This window comes from Salmo salar, chromosome 10 (assembly GCF_965601325.2).
Source record: "Salmo salar chromosome 10, fSalSal1, whole genome shotgun sequence".
NCBI classification, from domain to species: Eukaryota; Metazoa; Chordata; class Actinopteri; order Salmoniformes; family Salmonidae; genus Salmo; species Salmo salar.
This window is the reverse complement of record NC_138300.1, coordinates 28,818,121-28,837,790: the sequence shown is the minus strand read 5'-3', so window position 1 is coordinate 28,837,790 and position 19,670 is coordinate 28,818,121. Positions and strand designations below refer to the sequence as shown.

Below are 19,670 nucleotides of genomic sequence, written 5' to 3'. Positions count from 1 at the left end.
CAGCCTGGAAAAGCCTTTTTTAACATTTTATATACAGTACCAGTCAAACGTTTGGACACACCTACTCATTCCAGGCTTTCTCTTGGCATTCTCTCAACCAGCTTCATGAGTTAGTTCCCTGGAATGCATTTCAGTTAAAAGGTGTTCCTTGTGGAATTTCTTTCCTTCTCAATGCATTTGAGCCAATCAGTTGTTGTGACAAGGTTGGGGTGCTATACAGAAGACAGCCCTATTTGGTAAAAGACCATGTCCATATTATGGCAAGAACAGCTCAAATGAGAACTTGTTCTCAACTTGCCTACCTGGTTAAATAAAGGTGAAATAAAATAAGCAAAGAGAAACGATAGTCCATCATTACTTTAAGATCAAGATCAGTCAATACGGAAAATGTCAAGAACTTTGAAAGTTTCTTCAAGTGCAGTCGCAAAAACCATCAAGCACTATGATGAAACTGGCTCTCATGAAGACCGCCATAGGAAAGGAAGACCCGGAGTTACCTCTGCAGAAGATAACTCTAATGAACTTAACTGCACCTCAGATTGCAGTCCAAATAAATGCTTCAGAGTGCAAGTAACAGACACATCTCAACATCAACTGTACAGAGGAGGCTGCGTGAATCAGGCCTTCATGGTCGAATTGCTGCAAAGAAACCATTACTATACTGCATGTTTCGGATATTCAATAGCCTTTTTTTAGCAAAAATAAACTACTAAAGGACACCAATAAGATGATTTGTTTGGGCCAAGAAACATGAGCAATATATATTAAACTGGTGGAAATCTGTCCTTTGGTCTGATCAGTCCAAATTTGTGATTCCAACTGCCGTGTCTTGGTGAGACGCAGAGTAGATGAACAGATGATCTCTGCATGTGTGGTTCCCACTGTGAAGCATGGAGGAGGAGGTGTGGGAGTGTTTTGCTGGTGACACTGTGATTTATTTAGAATTCAAGGCACACTTAACCAGCATGGCTACCACAGCATTCTGGTTTGGGCTTAGTGGGACTATCATTTGTTTTTTAACAGGACAATGACCCAACACCTCCAGGCTGTGTAAGGGCCATTAGACCAAGAAGAAGAGTGATGGAGTGCTGCATCAGATGACCTGGCCTCCACAATCACCCGACCATAACCCAATTGAGATGGTTTGGGATGAGTTGAAACGCAGAGCGAAGAAAAAGCAGCCAACAGGTGCTCAGCATATGTGGGAACTCCTTCAAGACTGTTGGAAAAGTATTCCAGGTGAAGCTGGTTGAGAGAATGCCAAGAGTGTGCAAAACTGTCATTGAGGCAAAGGGTGGCTACTTTGAAGAATCTAAAATATATTTTCATTTTGACACTTCTTTGGTTACTACATGATTCCATATGTTATTTCATAGTTCTGATGCCTTCATTATTCTACAATGTAGAAAATAGTAAAAATAAAGAAAAATAAGTAGGTGTGTCTAAACCTTTGACTGGTACTGTATAAACAGCAACACCTCCCCATATAATTTGTTTTCTTGATTGTGTTGGGCTGCAGAACTTGGAAGTGCAACATTGTGGCTTTTCTTCTCATTCCAAAGAATTTGCCAACAAAATTCCTAACCTATGTATGTATGTTCAACATTAGGAAATCTCGGTACAGACAACACTATTTTTTATTATGGAATGGACAAAATAAAAAAGCCAGAGCCAGGGCGACAGTTTAAAAAAATATGCGTGGTTTATAAAACCCAGATGTGACAGGATCACCAAAGTGTATACAGAAATAGAAATGAGACCATCATTAAAACCATCATAGTACAACGTTATACACTCAACATTTACAATCTACTCTGTAAAAGGGCTATTGTAAGACATTTCCTTTGTCTTTTTAAAACACAATCACATAACTGATCTTTTTATCAGTTTTCATAACGCGTTCAAAGTACATCCATGTAGTTACTATAGACACTGTTAGTCTTCTACTTTAGAAAGGGTACAACAACATCAAGAAGGAAGTAAAGATGCAGAGACATCAAGCACATAACATGGGATTTAGCAAGCAGTAAAATCAGCAAATCATTGAGGTTTTACTCATGAGAAAATGTGATGTCAGGGCTTGCGTATGATTCAGGTCTTAGAAAAAACTATACAAAATAACCCTCAATGTCAAAGGGTTATCACTTTCTAACCATATCTTGACATTAAAAATGGCTCAGTTGTACATAAATTAGTGAATAACTGCTAAGCAGTCATATGCATTAGAATGCTTCCAAGGTAACATCTTAGGAAACCATCAGTATCTTGTTAGTGTCATCACTCGCTTGACTGAGGGTTGTCAACCCCTAGTCCCCTCCCTCCAGTAGCCCTGGACGCAAACCCTGAGGATGAGGGAGCCAGGAAAGAATATGGAAACACCAACAAGATACAGCCAATCACAATCCAGGTTCACTTTCTACTTTTTCTCTTTTTTTTTAACAAACACAATTCAACAGGTTTTACACTTAAAGAATGCAGGATTGTGAACAATCAAAATGCTCCTCAACACCTGGAATACTGCTTGTTCTAAAGCTAAATGAAAAACAATGTATGTAATCAAGATTTAACAGTACAGCTAGAATTTACAGTATTCTCCAGATAATTAACAAAATCATTCAGATATGTACAATGGAAAACAAAAGCAGCATGCAGGCAAGACAATTGTCAGAGTGATACTAAAACAATCTCATGAAGTTGGGAGGGAGGAGTTTGTGGTCTCTGTCAAAAGAGGACAGTGTTACATTTTTAGACTAGATTAAACAGTGTGTATCTGTGTGTGTTTTGAGGGGTAGAAGAGCTCTCCATCACTTCAAAAGGACTGAAATGCCAAAGGCGACCTTGCAGCAGGGTGCTCTTTGGTGGAAAGACTGGTTGACTAGCCTGTTCCATATTTGTAGTGAGTGTGGGAAGAAAGTGGAAGCAACTATTCTTCCAACAAAGAGGACACAATCAGTAGTTAGATAATTGAATTGTGTGTTTTGTGATAGTGGTTTCCATCACTACCAGACTTCATTGCACAGCCATAATTTCCATATGTCTAACTGCATCATCACCACAGTAATGGAAGAAATCTATCTCAAAGGCACACGACATTGTGTGTATTTCTTGTTGTTGATGGTGCTCTTACACATTTACAACATTTTGTAGCCTATGAACTTTGCAATTTAAACAAATATTTTACACTGGGACTCCAACTGTGATTTCTCATTAGACGCGTCAACAGTCTAAATAGTAAAGAAAAGCTAAGAGGAAGGCAAGACAAGCTCATGCTGATTGATCAACACATCAACACTGTACATCAACTACTGCATTGTGTAAACACAGTTGAGCCCCAGGGTGAAAGAGAGAGGGTGTCACACACAGGGAGTGGGGAGAAAGCAGTCAACAACACACACACTTATCCTTCCTTTGAAAAGCCACGAGGTCCACGATAAGGGGCTTACCCGCTTCAAAGTTACAGCCGATAGATTGTGCTTGTAAATGATATAAGTAAAGCATGCATGTAACAAAATGAACAAACAAAAAGAGCACTAACAATGGATGCCAGTTGAACAATTTCCATGGGGTTCTTTTTCTTGGCGAAACCAAGTAATAAAAAGTACTAATGTTAATCAAGGAACAACATACATTAAAGCAAAATCATGAGTTTTGTTGATGAGTGCATTGCCATAAAAGCATGAGAAACAGAAATGTACTGTAGAATGAGTTGATAATTGAAATCAACCTCACCTTCAACATCATTTTTGGGCACTGAGACTTGAAACTGTGAGCTAACCCAGTCCTAAACAACAGAGTAAATACTGCAGGTCTACAACCCAAGGAGGACGGGCCTATTTAATCACGGCTATCTGATCTGAGAACTACTGTTTCACAGCAAAGTCTTTCCAGGATTAAAGATCACTTGACACAGCAGGTATACGACTCACTCACTTGGTCCCTGTTCTAGTCAACAGGCCTGACAAACCCTACCACTCAAAACCCTGACACACGCAGAGTCCCAGGGCCTATGATACTGTACATGACGCATGCATTCTGTATTCAAAGAGGTGATGCAGCAGCTATGTTGTAAAGTCCGTAGATATTTCAGAGGAAAAATGACAGAGGTCAGGGTGTGGACTGTTATTTGGATAGTGAAAGTGCTAGCAGACATGACAGATGAGGATCTCCTGTTTAGCCAGGACATCCCTCCTATGGAAAACCCATCTCAGCAGACGAAATCAATATCCTGTGAAGATGCCACATGACCTACTTGGGCGGTATTACAGTCAGAGGAACCCCAGTGGAAAACCCTGATCACTGTCAGCTGATCTCGCTGATCTCCACTGCTTCTGAGAAAGCAGAACAACAGAAAAAATACAAAGTGCCCCACACAATCAGTAGAAAACACTGCAATCAAAAATGGTCACAGTGCTGTTTTAGTTGTTGAGCAATAAAAAGAGAGAATGGGAAAGTATTCTTAAAGGGTAGAGAAATGCACGAGACTCTCAGACATCTCAACTCAGCTGCACAGTACAACAAACAGACTATTCTTCTCAGGCTAGCTAGATGATTGATGCTATGCGAGTGAACAACATTAAAATAACGCTTTAGCAGAAAAGCAAAGTACAGTTATGAACATGTAGGGCACTTGAACTAAGCTAATTAGATAATTGACTTGTTTGTTTTTGCAGAACTTTGAAGTTGTAACATGGGCTGGCTAACTGATCTGTAGGAAAAGTTTATATGAGAGGGAGAATGAGCCACTTGAAGTGTTCTTAGTCTTCCACACAGGACAAGAGGGGAAACAGTAGCTCTTAGAAAACACGGCATAAGTCTAATTCAACATTCCCACCATTGAGAAACACATACGTATCATTGCACAGATGCTTGAGCTATTCTCCTTCTAAATAATACATGGAGTACATAGTAGTGCACATGAACAAATATACAAAGCAACTTTCACAGACTAAAATATGTTTAAATTATATTTTTGTACAAGTTGTTTTTGTTTGTTTGTATTAAATGCACTTTTCCTGCAAGTGCCGCCAGGGTTTTACACTGACTTTATTATTACAACTCAATAAACAAAATCAACCCAGTAAGTGGAGTAGAAAAAAGAAGCAACAGGTTGAAACCAGTTGATGTTGTTGATATGCTGTGGTAAATGTTCCAGAGTCCATGCTCAGGCTTGTTATTATTATTAGTCTTTTTGATAAATATTTCTTCTCCCTGTTGATCCTAATATAATAAATGCATGTAAACAGTCGTTTGTTCTCTAATACATCTCAAAAAATGGCAAAGAACTACAAAAACAAATATACAAACAAAAAAGTATCAACATAAAGTCTGTTAAAAAATAAAAGTACTGATAGGAAAATCCCAGTGCTTGGTGGGTTTTCAAATATGTTTCTGTGTGTATCCCTCTTTGTCTGAATAACTCAAAACTGTGTGTGTGTGTGTGTGTGTGTGTGTGTGTGTGTGTGTGTGTGTGTGTGTGTGTGTGTGTGTGTGTGTGTGTGTGTGTGTGTGAATCCCACCTCATTGTGCTTGAATAAATTAATCTGTTTGTGTGCCACTGAATTGTTGTGTGTTTCTTTGTATGTATTAGTGTGTATGTTTGTGTCTGCCTGTGTGTCTACCTGTGTCTGCCTGTGTGTGTGTGTGTGCATGTGTGTGTGTGTGTGCGTGTTTTGTGTGTGTGTGTGTGAGGCAGCTCTGTGATGGAGTGATCACTGGGGTTGTTGAGCTGGTGCTTTGGGCTCAGCTGAAGGCCTCATCATCCGTGTCCTCTATCAACACCTTGGTGTCCTTCTTGGATGATCTGGATGAGAGAAGGAATAGACACATGGATACTGTCAGACAAACACAAGGCTAACATATACCGATTCCTGGCCATGTGGCCGTAAGTTATGTGTATTTTTGGTGTGTGTGTGTGTCTGTGCGTGTGTGTGAGGAGGTTCTTACTGAGAGGACAGCAGGGGGCGCCGTAGAGACAGGCTGTAGCTGCGTTTCCAGCTCTTCTTGCCCTGACGGTTTCTGACTCCGTCCTCCTGGTCCATCATCTGCTCCAGCAGCGTCTGGTCGTCAGCGTTCAGCGGAGCCACCGAGATGTCCCTCACGGCACGGAACTCACCACAATTATTCAGGTGCTCATTCTCCAGACGGAAGAAGTTCCAGACAAAACGCCTGTGTGTGGATACAGAATGAGGTATAACATAATGAGCAGAGAGAGAGAAAGAGAGAAAGAGAGGGAGGGGGGGGGCAGAGAGACAGATAGAGAAGTAGTCTGTCCAGCTCTGTGATACTGTAACCCACCTGAACACCTCTAGAGGAGCCAGAACGGTGGCCACGATGTCTCCCACAGAGGGGATGTTGGTCATGGTGGTTAGGGAGATCTGGATGGTCCAGGCGAAACGCAGGATCACGTCCTCTATGATGGCACAGTAGTAGTACGCCTGGGAAATAGAACGGAGAAGTCAGGTCAGAGGACGAGTGTGTGTGTGCCGGGCTGTGCGTTTATGCAGGTTATGTGTGTGTGACGCTCACTTTCTGTGGGTAGACAATCTCCTCCCTAAGGAAGGTGTTCTCCCCTGCTCCACGGTCAAACAGGCCCCAGTCCATCTTCAGGTCCCAGATCAGAGTGTACAGGGAGCTGACGGCTGAGAACACCATCAGCAGGTAGAAGAACATGTCTGCATCGGAATGCTTTTGTTCTGTGAAGCACAACACAAAGAAATGAGTCCATCATTAGTCTGTATACCGGTAGTTAAATAAAGTAAAATAAATACATTTTGCCCAATCTGTGTGCATATACCTTGATAATTAAGAAGAACACATAAGTTGCCTGCTTTGAACTGCGGACAGAGACAGCAGCTTGTTCATAAACGTTTGTCTCTGGTCTTCACTAACCCCAGCAGAGGGTGAACTTCGACCATCAGTATTACATTTACTGAGACAGGTTACCATGGATGGAAAATGTCATGCTAATTCTTAGTAAACTATTCAGGCTCTTGAAACAACATGTTGATGTGTCCTTCAGTTTGGCAATTCACTACTAATAAAAAGTATATTTATTATGTTCTAATTTCGTCTTGAACATTGACATACTGCCAGTTAGAATGTGTAGTGGTAACCAGCTCTGCAGTCGTGTCATGTTGATTTCCCTGTGTCATAGCTGTGTATTTTGACTGGGCCAGACTCGCATGCTGCTCCAGCGACAGCCTGAATGCCTGGGGGATTATTGATGACTGAGGTATTCTATGATCTGCCTGGGCTCTGGGCTCTCCCCCGCTGTGACAGAACAGTGTGGCCTGACACTGAGAGACTCACACACCAACAGGACACCCAGGCCTGGAAGACACGTCACGCAATGTGACGCAACCACTCTTCTGACAACTATTCACACCCAACTATACACACCCAACTATTCACACCAGCCTCCTTTACCCAGGTGGAGAGTTCTGACTGAAAATGACTATGGTGAATCTCCTGGGTAAGTCTACTGTGCGTCTTAGAATAGTCTGTTGTATTGTTATTTTTCCCCATGAAGGAATATGACCAGTAAGTAACAGCAGGTGTGTGTGTGTGTGTGTGTGTGTGTGTGTGTGTGTGTGTGTGTGTGTGTGTGTGTGTGTGTGTGTGTGTGTGTGTGTGTGTGTGTGTGTGTGTGTGTGTGTGTGTGTGTGTGTGTGTGTGTGTGTGTGTGTGTGTGTGTGTGTGTGTGTAGGGTGGGAGTCCCGTCCCAGTACCAGATCAATGTGCATGGGCACGGGGTATTAGAGGTAGATATATGTACATATATCAGGATAGATTATAACAAGAGTAAAATAGGAACAGAGTAGCAGCAGCCTATGATGAGTGTGAAAGTGTGTGTGTGTGTGTGTGTGTGTGTGTGTGTGTGTGTGTGTGTGTGTGTGTGTGTGTGTGTGTGTGTGTGTGTGTGTGTGTGTGTGTGTGTGTGTGTGTGTGTGTGTGTGTGTGTGTGCGTGCGTGCGTGCGTGCTTGCGTGTGTGTTATGTGTTTGTGTCCATATGTAGTGTATGTGAATGTGTGTGGGTTTTGTGGTGAGTGACAGTCTAGTGTGCGTGAGGGAGTGTGCATACAGTGTGTATATATAGTCTTGTGAGTGTGCATAGAGTCAGTACAAAATAGGGTCAATTCAGATAGCCTGGGTAACCATTTAATTAACTATTTAGCAGTCCTATGGCTTGGGGGTAGAAGCTGTCTCGGAGCCTGTTGGTCCAAGACGATGCTCCAATGTGTGCATGCATGGTTGTGTGTGCACTGACAGACTGGTTAGATACACAGTCTGACCTGTCCACACACAGACTCCAGCAGGGCTGAGACAGGGACAGTGCCATCCGTCATGGTCAATGCCTCCCACTTCCTGCCACCAGGGCGCCAGGAAAGTAACAGGGGACATTTTTCACCAAGAATTACATTGGTCCCTCTAGCCCTGCTCTCACCCTACAGTGGGTTCTGCATCAGGCTACCTCATCCAGTACCGTGTCCCCGCATTAACCCAATATTACTAATATTATAAATATTTCCTGATGAGATTTATCCTTCAAACTTAAATGTTTTACGTCTCCTTTAAAAAAGTATTTTTGATATGTTCACAGCAGGCAATTGGGATTACATACATTATACATTACATACTCATTAAAGTTTGCAGGACAAACTTGTGTCCCAAAATGTGTAAATCCGGAATGAAGGAAAACTGGAGCATCCTAACACCACCAAACTACTGCATCAACAAACAATTACAGATACAGATGGATTGTACAGGTGTCTCAAAGCTGGGAGCGAGAAACTGAAAAACGACAAAGCGAAATGACAAAGTGAAAACAGGTTTTTATAAATGTTTGTAATTTATAATAATAAAAACCTGGAAATATCACATTTACATAAGTATTCAGACCCTTTACTCAGTACTTTGTTGAATCACATTTGGCAGCGATTACAGACTCAAGTCTTATTGGTTATGACACTACAAGCTTGGCATACCTGTATTTAGGGAGTTTCTCCCATTCTTCTCTGCAGATCCTCTCAAGCTCTGTCAGGTTGGATGGGGATCGTCGCTGCACAGCTATTTTCAGGTCTCTCCAGAGATGTTTGATTGGGATCAAGTCTGGGATCTGGCTGGGCCACTGAAGGACAGAGACTTGCACCGAAGCCACTCCTGCTTTGTCTTGGCTGTGTGCTTAGGGTCGTTGTCCTGTAGGAAGGTGAACCTTAACCCCTGAACATTCTGAACGTTCTGGAGCAGGTTTTCATTAAGGATCTCTCTGTACTTTGCTCCGTTCATCTTTCTCTCAATCCTGACTAGTCTCCCAGTCCCTGCCGCTGAAAAACATCCACACAGCATGATGCTGCCACCACGATGCTTCACCGTAGGGATGGTGCCAGGTTTCCTCCAGACGTGACGCTTGGCATTCAGGCCAAATAGTTGGTTTCATCAGACCATTGGTTTCATCAGACCAGAGAATCTTGTTTCTCATGGTCTGAGAGTCCTTTAGGGGGCTTTTGGCAAACTCCAAGAGGGCTGTTATGTGCCTTTTACTGACGAGTGGCTTCCGTCTGGCCACTCTACCATAAAGGCCTGGTTAGTGGAGTGCTGCAGAGATGGTTGTCCTTCTGGAAGCTTCTCCCATCTCCACAGAGGAACTCTTGAGCTTTGCCAGAGTGACCATCGGGTTCTTGGTCACCTCTCTGACCAAGGCCCTTCTCCCCCGATTGCTCTGTTTGGCTGGGCGGCCAGCCCTAAGAAGAGTCTTGGTATTTCCAAACTTCTTCGATTTATGAATGATGGAGGCCACTGTGTTCTTGGGGACTTTCAATGCTGCAGAAATGTTTTGGTATCCTCGACACAATCCTGTCTCGGAGCTCTATGGACAATTCCTTTGACCTCATGGCTTGGTTTTTGCTGTGACATGCAATGTCAACTGTGGGACCCTATATAGACAGGTGTATGCCTTTCCAAATCATGTCCAATCAATTGAATTTACCACAGCTGGACTCCAATGAAGTTGTAGAAACACCTAAATGTATGATCAACGGAAATAGGATGCACCTGACCTCATAGAAAAGGGTCTGAATACTTGTGTGTAGATTGATAATATACATATACATATATATTCCAGTCCATGACATTGCACGTACTGAAATGTATTGAAAAAAATATCTGGATTATGTTTGCATTGTTTATTTAAATTGTATTATTGCTAGGTATTACTGCACTGTTGTAGCTAGAAACACAAGCATTTAGCTGCACCTGCGATGACATCTGCAAATCTGTGTATGCGACCAATACAATTTCACTTGAATTGATATGATAGATCTGAAATAAAAAAACATTGAATATGATCACATAAGATACCACTCGTCCATCACTAAGCCTTTCTGGTTGGCCTCAAGGGCTCTGTAGGACTGATGTCCATCAGGGTCTAGTCTAGCGTGGGTGGCTAGTCATTGATCTGGAGCTCAATAGAGGGTAACAGCGGTCACTTGCTTCTGTCACGCTCACTAAATGTTTGTGTCTAGCAGGCGCCTAAGCGGTTAAAAGTCATTTAAGAGTGGAACGTTGCCATGACAGGCTCAGGACAGGCCTCCCATTGAAGGTAATAATAAGCACCTGGGAACCCGGGAAAAGCAATCATCTGTCTTTGGGTTGTTATCTGCCGCGGTGCTGCCTGCCTGGGCTGTCTTGTACTGCTGTGCAGGTGATAAAGAATCTATTACCTGCCTGCCCCATCACTTTCACCACCCCCCTCTCCTCACAGAGCCTATCCAATCAGACACTGAGACCTAGCAAGACAAACAAAGGTTATTGATTCGGGAAAGTGGCCTCGTGTTGAATTCACATGGCTGATTGGTAGTGAGATAGTGAGTCTGTGTAGTGATATTAGTACCTGCCTGGTTGGAGTATAATTTCTATTGATATGGATTTACATTACAGATACCGGTAGTTATATCTCAACTCAACCTACAACTGAATATGATGCTTGATCATAATAGGCAGCATGTCCCAGAGAGATAGTGTTGTTGTAACAGGGTTGAGTCAGAGTTCAGTGGGTATCATGACCCTGTTAGTTGGTTTGGGGAGTGTTAGAACTTTGAGCTCTTTCCTATGCAGTGGTTCTGGCAGCTCCGTGTGTCCATAGACAACAAAATCCTACTCAGTCAGCAAGCCATGGCCTGGCCCTGGGTCTCATCTCTATTCCAGCAGCATCCGCCAGAGATGTGTTTCGCCGCAGGCAGGTTATTACAGCTCACTCTCCTCGAGCAAGTCCATCCTCTTCCCCTCTTCCACTGCTGCCATCCCTCTTTTCATCCTCCCTTCCTCCCTCCCTCCCTCCCTCCCTCCCTCTGCTCTCCTTTCTCCTCTTATATCTGATGATCCTTCACACTAGTTCAACTTTTCTTTCATTTTCATTGTCGTTTTACTCTCACCTACTCGGCAGGTCTATTATTCCTCTTTAGCGTTAACACTTTTTTCATATTAATATATACTGCTCAAAAAAATAACACATCCTAGATCTGAATGAATGAAATAATCTTATTAAATACTTTTTTCTTTACATAGTTGAATGTGCTGACAACAAAATCACACAAAAATAATCAATGGAAATCCAATTTATCAACCCATGGAGGTCTGGATTTGGAGTCACACTCAAAATTAAAGTGGAAAACCACACTACAGGCTGATCCAACTTTGATGTAATGTCCTAAAACAAGTCAAAATGAGACTCAGTAGTGTGTGTGGCCTCCATGTGCCTGTATGACCTCCCTACAACGCCTGAGCATGCTCCTGATGAGGTGGCGGATGGTCTCCTGAGGGATCTCCTCCCAGACCTGGACTAAAGCATCCGCCAACTCCTGGACAGTCTGTGGTGCAACGTGGCGTTGGTGGATGGAGCGAGACATGATGTCCCAGATGTGTTCAATTGGATTCAGGTCTGGAGAATGGGCGGGCCAGTCCATAGCATCAATGCCTTCCTCTTGCAGGAACTGCTGACATACTCCAGCCACATGAGGTCTAGCATTGTCTTGCATTAGGAGGAACCCAGGGCCAACCACACCAGCATATGGTCTCACAAGGGGTCTGAGGATCTCATCTCGGTACCTAATGGCAGTCAGGCTACCTCTGGCGAGCACATGGAGGGCTGTGCGGCCCCCCAAAGAAATGCCACCCCACACCATGACTGACCCACCGCCAAACCGGTCATGCTGGAGGATGTTGCAGGCAGCAGAACGTTCTCCACGGCGTCTCCAGACTCTGTCACGTCTGTCACATGTGCTCAGTCTGAACCTGCTTTCATCTGTGAAGAGCACAGGGCGCCAGTGGCGAATTTGCCGATCTTGGTGTTCTCTGGCAAATGCCAAACGTCCTGCACGGTGTTGGGCTGTAAGCACAACCCCCACCTGTGGACGTCGGGCCCTCATACCACCTCATGGAGTCTGTTTCTGACCGTTTGAGCAGACACATGCACATTTGTGGCCTGCTGGAGGTCATTTTGCAGGGCTCTGGCAGTGCTCCTCCTGCTCCTCCTTGCACAAAGGCGGAGGTAGCGGTCCTGCTGCTGGGTTGTTGCCCTCCTACGGCCTCCTCCACGTCTCCTGATGTACTGGCCTGTCTACTGATAGCGCCTCCATGCTCTGGACACTACGCTGACAGACACAGCAAACCTTCTTGCCACAACTCGCATTGATGTGCCATCCTGGATGAGCTGCACTACCTGAGCCACTTGTGTGGGTTGTAGATTCCGTCTCAAGCTACCACTAGAGTGAAAGCACCGCCAGAATTCAAAAGTGACCAAAACATCAGCCAGGAAGCATAGGAACTGAGAAGTGGTCTGTGGTCCCCACCTGCAGAACCACTCTTTTATTGGGGGTGTCTTGCTAATTGCCTATAATTTCCACCTGTTGTCTATTCCATTTGCACAACAGCATGTGAAATTTATTGTCAATCAGTGTTGCTTCCTAAGTGGACAGTTTGATTTCACAGAAGTGTGATTGACTTGGAGTTACATTGTGTTGTTTAAGTGTTCCCTTTATTTTTTTGAGCAGTGTATTTTTAGTTTTAGGAACATTTTCCCTCTGTCTCTCACCTAGTCCATGTCTTCTACCTGATCCATTGTCCCACCCACACTCTATTGGCCAATAATTGGCTTTCCCACCAGATCAATTCTGCTATTTTATGTTTTTTGTGCTGATCTTAATTAACTGTTGTTGTACATAATGTTTCCACCATCATTTCCTATGGCTGAAAAGAGTATCTGGACATCAGAACAACGATTAATAACCTCGATTTGGATGAAGATTTCTACTTCAAAGAGTCGGAGGCAAAGGACATACTGCTCACCCCAGACCAGGCCATAATCTCTTAGCGTTGGAAATGAAAACGGCGGCGTAAGAGAGGCCGATGTGCGGGCACCCTGATGAAACAATCACTGGAGAACAAACGATTTCCGTTCAAGACTATCCTATCAACGGGACCTGAACAACTGTTATATCCTATGTTTCACAGAGTAGTGGCTAAACAAGGACATTGATAATATACATCTAGCAGTTTTTTCTATGCATCAACAGGACACACTGGCAGCGTCGGGTAAGTTCAAGGAAGGAGGTGTGTGTCTCTTTGTTAACAACAGCTTATGCGCGATCTCTAATATTAAGGAAGTCTTGAGGTTCTGCTCTTCTGAATTAGAGTACCTCATGATAAGCTGTAGACCACACTATTTACCCCAGTCCGGTGAGACCGGTTCCAGCTCCACGTAGGAAGCCTCCAGTGATGATCAATGGTCCGAAGCCTCGTGCCATGGATCATCCCTACAGGCTCCGGGCCATGGATCATCACTGGAGGCTTCGTGCCATGGATTATCACTGGAGGCTTTGGACCATTGGTCATCACTGGAGGCTTCCTACGTGGAGCTGGAACCGGTCTCACCGGACTGGGGAGATGCACAGGAGACTGGGTGCGCAGAGCAGGCACAGGGTATACTGGGCCGTGAGGCGCACTGGAGGTCTGGAGCTTAGGGCTGGCACACCCCGTCCTGGCTGGATGGTTATTGTAGCCCAGCAAGGGCGGGGCGCTGGTACAGGACGAACTGGGCTGTGCTGGTGAACGGGGGGTACCGTGCGTAGAGCAGGCGCAGGATAACCTGGGCCGTAGCGACGCACTGGAGACCAGATACGCTGAGCCGGCGCACTTCTTCCTGGCTGACGGCCAACTCTAGCACGGCAACGGTGAGGAGCTTGTACCGAGCGCACCGGGCTGTGAGTGCGCATGGGCGACACAGTGCGCATCCCCGCATACCACGGTGCTTGTTCAGTCACTCACTCCCCACGGTAAGCACGGGGAGTTAGCTCAGGTCTTAAAACCGCCTTAGCCAATCTATCCGTGTGCCCCCCCCAAACAGTTTTGGGCGCTGCCTCTCGGGCCTCCGTTGTTGCCTTGCCTGTCGATCTCGTTGCTGTACCTCCCTCGCTGCTTCCATCTGTTCCCATGGAAGGCGATCCCTTCCGGCCTGGATCTTCTCCCACGTCCAGTATCCTTTGCCATCCAGGATGTCCTCCCATGTCCAGTCCATCGGCCCACGCTACTTGGTCCTTTGGTGGTGGGATCTTCTGTCACGATCGTCAAAAGGAGTGGACCAAAGCGCAGCGTGGTAAGTGTTCATCGTGTATTTATTTTTACCTCAGAACACTACAAACAAAAGAATAAACAATGATAACGACCGTCCCGTCTTGTAGGCTTAACAAGCAGTACAAAATTAAGATCCCACAACTACAGATGGGGAAAGGCTGCCTAAGTATGATTCCTAATCAGAGACAACGATAGACAGCTGCCTCTGATTAGGAACCATACTCTGCTTCAAACACAAAATAGACATCATAGAATGCCCACCCCACACCCTGACCTAACCACATAGAGAAACAAACCCTTTCTCTCAGGTCAGGGCGTGACACTGTGTATGTAGCCAAGTTATCGTTACTCATTGAGTATTTATTATTACTTTTATTATTACTTGCTCTACTTTTCTATTATTTCTCTCTGTATTGTTGGGAAGGGCCTGTAAGTAAGCATTTCACTGTTAGTCTACACCTTTTGTTTACGAAGCAAGTGTCGAATAAAATTTTATTTTATTTAAATTAAATTAAGCTACTACTGTACAAGAGCAGATGCCATATTGATCCTGAATAAAGTATTTTACCATACTGTCAGGCTCAATATCCTGTGGAGCTGGGGACTCTAAACTCTAAAGTCAGGTAATCCCTTCGTCCTTTTTCTACATTTCCTGGAACATCAGCTGGGACAACATACACAGCATCGGTCTTTGATTTAATTATAGATTATTATTACTGCAATCATCTATTCACAGGACTGCCAAAACTGTATCTGCACAACTTCAGTCTTTAACCTGCATTTAAATGAATCAAACTCCTTTACTATATCGTAAAACCTAGTAGCAGGGTACATTTTACCCTCTGCATTGAGTCCCTTTTGCATTATTATACATTTATTGTAATGTGAATATAGCACAATTCTCTGTGGTATTGGTGTAATACTGGAATCAATGAGGTCATGAGGCAGCAACAGAGCACTACTTTGTGGATGTATAATGAAGGTGATATATCCATACACAACCTGGGAGCCCTGCCAACATTTCTTATGCTGATTTACTACCGCTGTGCCAGGCATGAACATGATTCAATACTGAGCGATGATCATCATGTGTGCTGTGCGGCGCTCTGTTCTGCTTATGAAACAGATGTTCTGTAATTTAGGTGCTAGGCTCCGGTCCACTGGGTCCAGGCCTCATTTATCTATCCCATCTACTGTATGTCACAACAGAACTGTCAAACTCTGTGGCCAAGATGCACCTCACCTCCACATTCACATCTGGCTAGACTTCAGTCGATAGGCCCATACAGCAGACATACCAACATATACTGTATACTGTGACTCAGACTGAGTCTAGCAACAATAAAGAGCAATGGACTGGACAATTTGATAAGTATTTTCATATTTTTAATAGTCTAACCCATATGCATCTCTTTTAGATTCTAATGACTATGAAGAACATACTTCAAATATCTATGGAAACCCTGTGCATACACTTTTTGTAAATTCTCAATTTGGTAGCCATGCCAACGCAGTTGAAAGACTGTGGGTTAAGTGGGTATGGTAGTCTGGATATTCCCTCCATCCCTTCTCACTTAACGCCCCCAACTCTACCTCTCCGTTAAAAAGGGGGGGGGGGGGGATGAAACAGGTCTTCACACAGCATATGAAATGAAGAGGGCTCATTAGTCCAGGGTCCACAGGGCTGAAGACAAGAGGAATGGACCGACTGACTGGAGGAGGAAAAAGCCTTAATGGTTTCATTTCCTAAGAACCTAAAACCTCCTCACTGCCTCCAAACTGACAGCCAAATGGACAGTCAGGTTACAGAAGAAACACAAACATTGATTTAAATGTATAAAGAAAAATGAAGCAAAAATCATGCTGTGCAGTAACATTTAACATTTTCAAAGGTTGAGCGGAAGTTTAAAAGCTGGCATTTGCACAAATAAATATATAACTGTCGATGGACGAGCATATAAATAATGAAATGGCAAAAACCGCTTAGCAAACTGCTTTGAAATGATCCACTTGGACAAACATCTATGCAGCCAAGATATGAGATAGCACAAAGGCAGAATATTGAAGGGATGCATTTGGAGACTGAGGTCCATGTCTATGTACACTTCCTCTTTTGTGATAACACTTCTGAACCAGATTAATCAGCGGCTAATTGTGGAGCTGGAGAATGACAAGCTTTATCCTCCTTGATACTCTCTCTCTCTCTCTCTCTCTCTCCTCTCCCTCTCTCTCCTCCCCTTCCTGTCCAACTGGCTCAGAAAGCTAGGTGTGTCTCCTTACCTTTGTGGGTGCTGTAGAGTGCAGCGAAGGTGACCACAAAGAAGGTGGTGGAGTATTTGCCAGCGTTGACCAGGTGAGGGAAAGCTCGCTTGGTGTCTCGGTACCGACGGAGGCACTGCACGAAACGGAACCAAGCAGGCAGACACTGGATGATGGCACGGAGACCATAGGAGTAACTGTGGCATGTGTAATCACCTAGTGGGAATGGGGGAGAAAATTACATTTTAACAACCAAAACATTCAAACATTTATCAAACACAGCCATATTTTCATTATGTATATGGTTTCGGTATCAACCATTCTTATAGCTTGACCTTTTGAACTGTTCTGTTAGAATGGAATGGGTTTGTTGGACTCACACAGGTTGCTCCACAGAGACTACTTCTCACTGAGAGACAGCTCAAGGTTATTTGTGGACTAGCTAGCTGTAGTCCCAGTGCTTTGACTCATTGCCATACACCTACATTGTGCTGTCCCCTCTCCTCTCTCCTTCTCCCACACACACACAGAATAATAATATTCACAATCATAATAATAATAATTTAGAGGGTGTTTATATTTGTCCTGTTACAAAGTGTGTAATGGAAATGTGTTTCTTGAATATCCCAACTCCCCCTGAGACACCCGCAGGGAGTGGGGTCACGGCCAGGGTCACCATTGTACACACACAGCAGCAGCAGCAGCACTCTCTACATCATTGGGGCCGAGCTTCCTGCCATCTAGGACCTCTATACTAGGCGGTGTCAGAGGAAAGCCCTAAAAATTGTCAAAGACTCCAGGCACATACGCTGCTGCCACTGTTTATTATCTGTCACTTTATTCCTAGTTATATGTACATATCTACCTCAATTACTTTGTACCCCTGCACATCGACTCGGTACTGGTACCCTGTGTATGTAATCAAGTTATCTTTACTTACTTTTATTATTACGTGTTTATTTCTCTATTTTCTTTCTCTCTGCATTGTTGGGAAGGGCCCTTAAGCATTTTACTGTTAGTTTACACCTGTTGTTTACGAAGCATGTGACAAATACATTTTGATTTAATTTGACTCTGAGTGGACAGCTAATCAACATGAGAGTCACACTGCTGGACACAAACATTTCCATTCAATTACCTCGCTGCTGATTTTTCAGGCCACAGCAGAGGGCTGCAAATTACTGAGGAGAACCATTAATAACTCATTTTCCAGACAAACAAACAGACACAGTCAGACAGGCAGACAGAGACAGGCAGACAGAGACAGGCAGACAGGCAGACAGAGACAGGCATACAGGCAGACAGAGACAGGCAGACAGAGACAGGCAGACAGAGACAGGCAGACAGACAGACAGACAGACAGACAGACAGACAGACAGACAGACAGACAGACAGACAGACAGACAGACAGACAGACAGACAGACAGACAGACAGAGACAGGCAGACAGAGACAGGCAGACAGGCAGACAGAGACAGGCAGACAGAGACAGTCAGACAGGCAGACAGAGACAGTCAGACAGGCAGACAGACAGAGACAGGCAGACAGAGACAGGCAGACAGACAGATCCACTGAATATTGACTGGAGTCAGAGAGAGCTAAACCGTTCCACCTCAGCACATGTCTCCTAAACAAAACAATACTGTTATAGATGAGTTTGAACAGAGCTGCTGAACAAGCATGATATATAGGTTTGGGTTACATACATTTAGCTGTTACCTCACTGCATACCTGACATGACAGTTCTACACTTACAGAGCAACGGTAGGTACTTGTTAGGGTCTAACTCACTGTTGAACATGGGCAGGAGGCCTTTGCGGTCGGTCCATTTGAGCTCGAAGCTGTAGAAGCAGATGAGATACTCCAGGTCCATCAGTACAATCACCAGAGAGTTGAGCTGGTCGGCCAGCCAGAAGTCTGCAAACTCCACGCGGTGGAACGGCGCAGTGAACACACGGAACTAGGGAGAGGACAGACAGAGTTAGTAGTCCCATACAAGACACAGGAGATCTGAATAAATACATATGCTTCCACTGAAGGGGTGCAATGTGTGTTGGAATAGTCTAAGGTTAAGATAACATTGACAGCTGTTCTGTCTACAGTACACCTCTGCATACTAAAGCCACTAGAACTCCCATGCTTGTCTCACAATAAGCATTTAAGACATTACAAATAACCAAAGAGAAGGGACACACATGTAAAGACCTGGGCTACAACCATGTATACAAGACTTGAACACTGAGGAAGCTCATTGTCATGCAGCAAATGAGGCTGTAATGTACAGGTTATCATAAACTGGGTGGTTCGATCCCTGAATGCTAATTAGATGACAGCCACGGGTATACCACGGGTATGACAAAACATTTATTTTTACTGCTCTAATAATGTTGGTAACCAGTTTATAATATCAATAAGACACCTTGGGTGTTTTAGGTATATGGCCAATATACCACGTTAAGGACTGTATCCAGGCACTCTGTGTTACGTCTTGCATAAGAACCGCCCTTAGCCGTGGTATATTGGCCATATAAAGTTAGAGAGGGAGATATAAGACTTGATTTGCAGAGAAATTATATTTTTGTTGACAGTATTCAATCTGACACACCACACATGTACAAACATGACGGTCTGGGAGCAGCACAGGATCAACTGCATGGCCATGCCCCTGGAGAAGTCTGATTTGATATAGCCTAATATGATTGGGTTTACTAGTGCTTTGGGTATGGTTTCTGTTGGGACTGGATCATGTTATCACGGGTCTGCGAATGAGACTGTGGGTGAATGGG

At 44.1% G+C, this 19,670-nt stretch overlaps 1 protein-coding gene across 1 annotated transcript in view; it reads right to left on the bottom strand.

Annotated features, from left to right (window-relative positions):
* Positions 1–5,567: 5,567 nt before the first annotated feature.
* The window catches only part of LOC106613915 (solute carrier family 53 member 1), a 95,821-nt gene continuing 81,718 nt past the window's right edge, over positions 5,568–19,670 (bottom strand). Inside the window, exons 10-15 of the mRNA XM_014216697.3 lie at positions 18,676–18,844; positions 16,907–17,101; positions 6,526–6,692; positions 6,295–6,434; positions 5,944–6,165; positions 5,568–5,800 (exon numbers count right to left, since the gene is read on the bottom strand). Of these exons, the coding sequence (XP_014072172.1) occupies positions 5,740–5,800; positions 5,944–6,165; positions 6,295–6,434; positions 6,526–6,692; positions 16,907–17,101; positions 18,676–18,844 (954 nt within the window). The 3' untranslated portion in view covers positions 5,568–5,739. The remainder of the gene's footprint in view (positions 5,801–5,943; positions 6,166–6,294; positions 6,435–6,525; positions 6,693–16,906; positions 17,102–18,675; positions 18,845–19,670) is intronic.